The sequence below is a fragment of the Protobothrops mucrosquamatus genome, unplaced genomic scaffold (genome assembly GCF_001527695.2).
Source record: "Protobothrops mucrosquamatus isolate PMUCROS unplaced genomic scaffold, P.Mucros_1.0 scaffold28177, whole genome shotgun sequence".
Classification (NCBI taxonomy): Eukaryota; Metazoa; Chordata; class Lepidosauria; order Squamata; family Viperidae; genus Protobothrops; species Protobothrops mucrosquamatus.
Window position 1 is genome coordinate 1 of NW_015413921.1, and position 1,762 is coordinate 1,762.

The following is a 1,762-nucleotide window of genomic DNA, read 5'->3' on the forward strand; positions in this document are numbered from 1 at the left end:
TCTCTCTCTCTCTCTCTCTCTCTCTCTCTCTCTCTCTTTATCTTTCTCTCTTCTTTCTCTCTCTTTCTCTCTCTCTCTCTCTCTTACTCTTTCTCTTTCACTATCTATCTAGTCAACCTCAGTTGATCTGGAACAGCTAACCGGGGTTAAATTTGATGAATGTTTGGATAGGTGACAATCAGGAGAGCCAGAGAAAAGATACCCCAGGAGAAAATAACATTTCTACTCTTAAAGTCACCAGGAGCTGAGCTCAATTCCAGGGAAGCGTCCCTTCTTTGTACATTGTCATCCAGCATTTTTCAGGAATTGAAAATGCAACAGCGCTCCCTCCTCCTCCTTCCGTTATATATTCAAGATGGACAGTATTTAATATTTATTTGCTACATACATGTAAGGATGTGGGTCTATACATATGTTGATCATAGTATGTCTAGGTGTGTGTCATGTATGTGTTTCACTTTGAGAGCGGGCAACTCAATTTCATTTTTGATGTGTGCCGTTGTGCCCACAGTAAAAAAAAATGACAATAAAGGTTATCTTATCTTATCTTATCGTAGCAGAAGACGAAATCCTGCCGGTCACAGAAATGAGCAATTTGTGCATAAAATAAAAAAAGGTGGAAGGAAAAAACAGCCCTCCCAGCCCTTCCTGCAGTCCCTCAGTTGATGGCCCACCAGAGTCTCCATTCAGAGGCCATTCAGTGGGCCAAAAAGGGCAAGGCAGGCCGAGGGAGGGTCTGAGTGAGATGAAGTTGGGATAAAATCCATTTCTTTGGGACTTTAAAGACTGCAGTCGCTTCTTCAGCTGGGCAGGAAGTGTGGGTGAGGGGGCAGGAGAAACGGTTTTGCCCAAGGCCAGAGTTTTTATCAGAGAGATCCCTCCCTCCCTCCCATTGGAAGATCCTTAGAAACAAGAGCAAACAAATTGAAAAATATTATCGACAGAAAGGACCTACTTTCTGTGGATCGTTCAGTCCGATCGAGACGTCTCCGTCACTTTTGAGATAGTCGGAGACGTACTCGGCCAGTTCAGCGGAATCTGCCCTGCTATGGATGGAGGCGAGGTGGCAGCCTGGCTTGTAATTCCTGCAGAACATCTGGGAGAGAGCAACAACACAGAAAAGAAACATGTGTGTGTGTGTGTGTGTGTCTCCATGTGAGAAAAGAGCGAAGATCTGATTCCCACCAGATGGTCTTAAGCACCATCTGAGCCTTGTTGACCGCCATAGATGACTTTGCTGGTATCTGCAGCTCTTGAACAGTTCCTGATTTAAATTCATGATTCATGGTTCAAAATCTGAGATCCCCTCACTTGAGGTGGCCTACAGATACTGGCCATGAAAGCCTAAACCGGTATATAGTCCAGGGAATACTCGCATTTTAGACTGTCCTAAAATCAGGACCTTTGCTATTTTTTCATGCTCCCAGCCTAGTGGCCCTCTACTTCAGCCCAGCCAGAGGGGACTTGGGGGGCTGTGCAAGGCTCTCCCTAGACTTCTCCTCTGCCTGGGCTGGGAGGTTCACAGACACACAAGCACTTCTAACCTCTGCATCATTCCAGTTCTTTTTGTCATCAAAGACCTTGTAGCACAGCCTGTTCATGGGGAGCCAATCGTTGGGACAACAACAGCTTTTCACTCCTGTGTGAGAATGGAGGAAGGCAATGAGAAGATGACCAGGAAAAAAAGGAGGAGGAGGAGGAGGAGGAGGAGGAGGAGGAGGAGGAGGAGGAGGAGGAGGAGGGGGAGGGGGGGGGGGGGGGG

General features: G+C 46.9%; 1 protein-coding gene across 1 annotated transcript; it reads right to left on the minus strand.

Moving 5' to 3' along the window:
• Positions 1 to 955: 955 nt before the first annotated feature.
• LOC107302123 (C-type lectin mannose-binding isoform-like) lies at positions 956 to 1,639 on the minus strand (the record flags this gene model as incomplete). Its single annotated transcript, XM_015831243.2, has 2 exons — positions 956 to 1,096; positions 1,545 to 1,639. Coding segments are annotated over 2 exons (236 nt in total), but the record flags the coding sequence as incomplete, so codon positions are not given.
• Between the last annotated feature and the right edge of the window lie 123 nt (positions 1,640 to 1,762).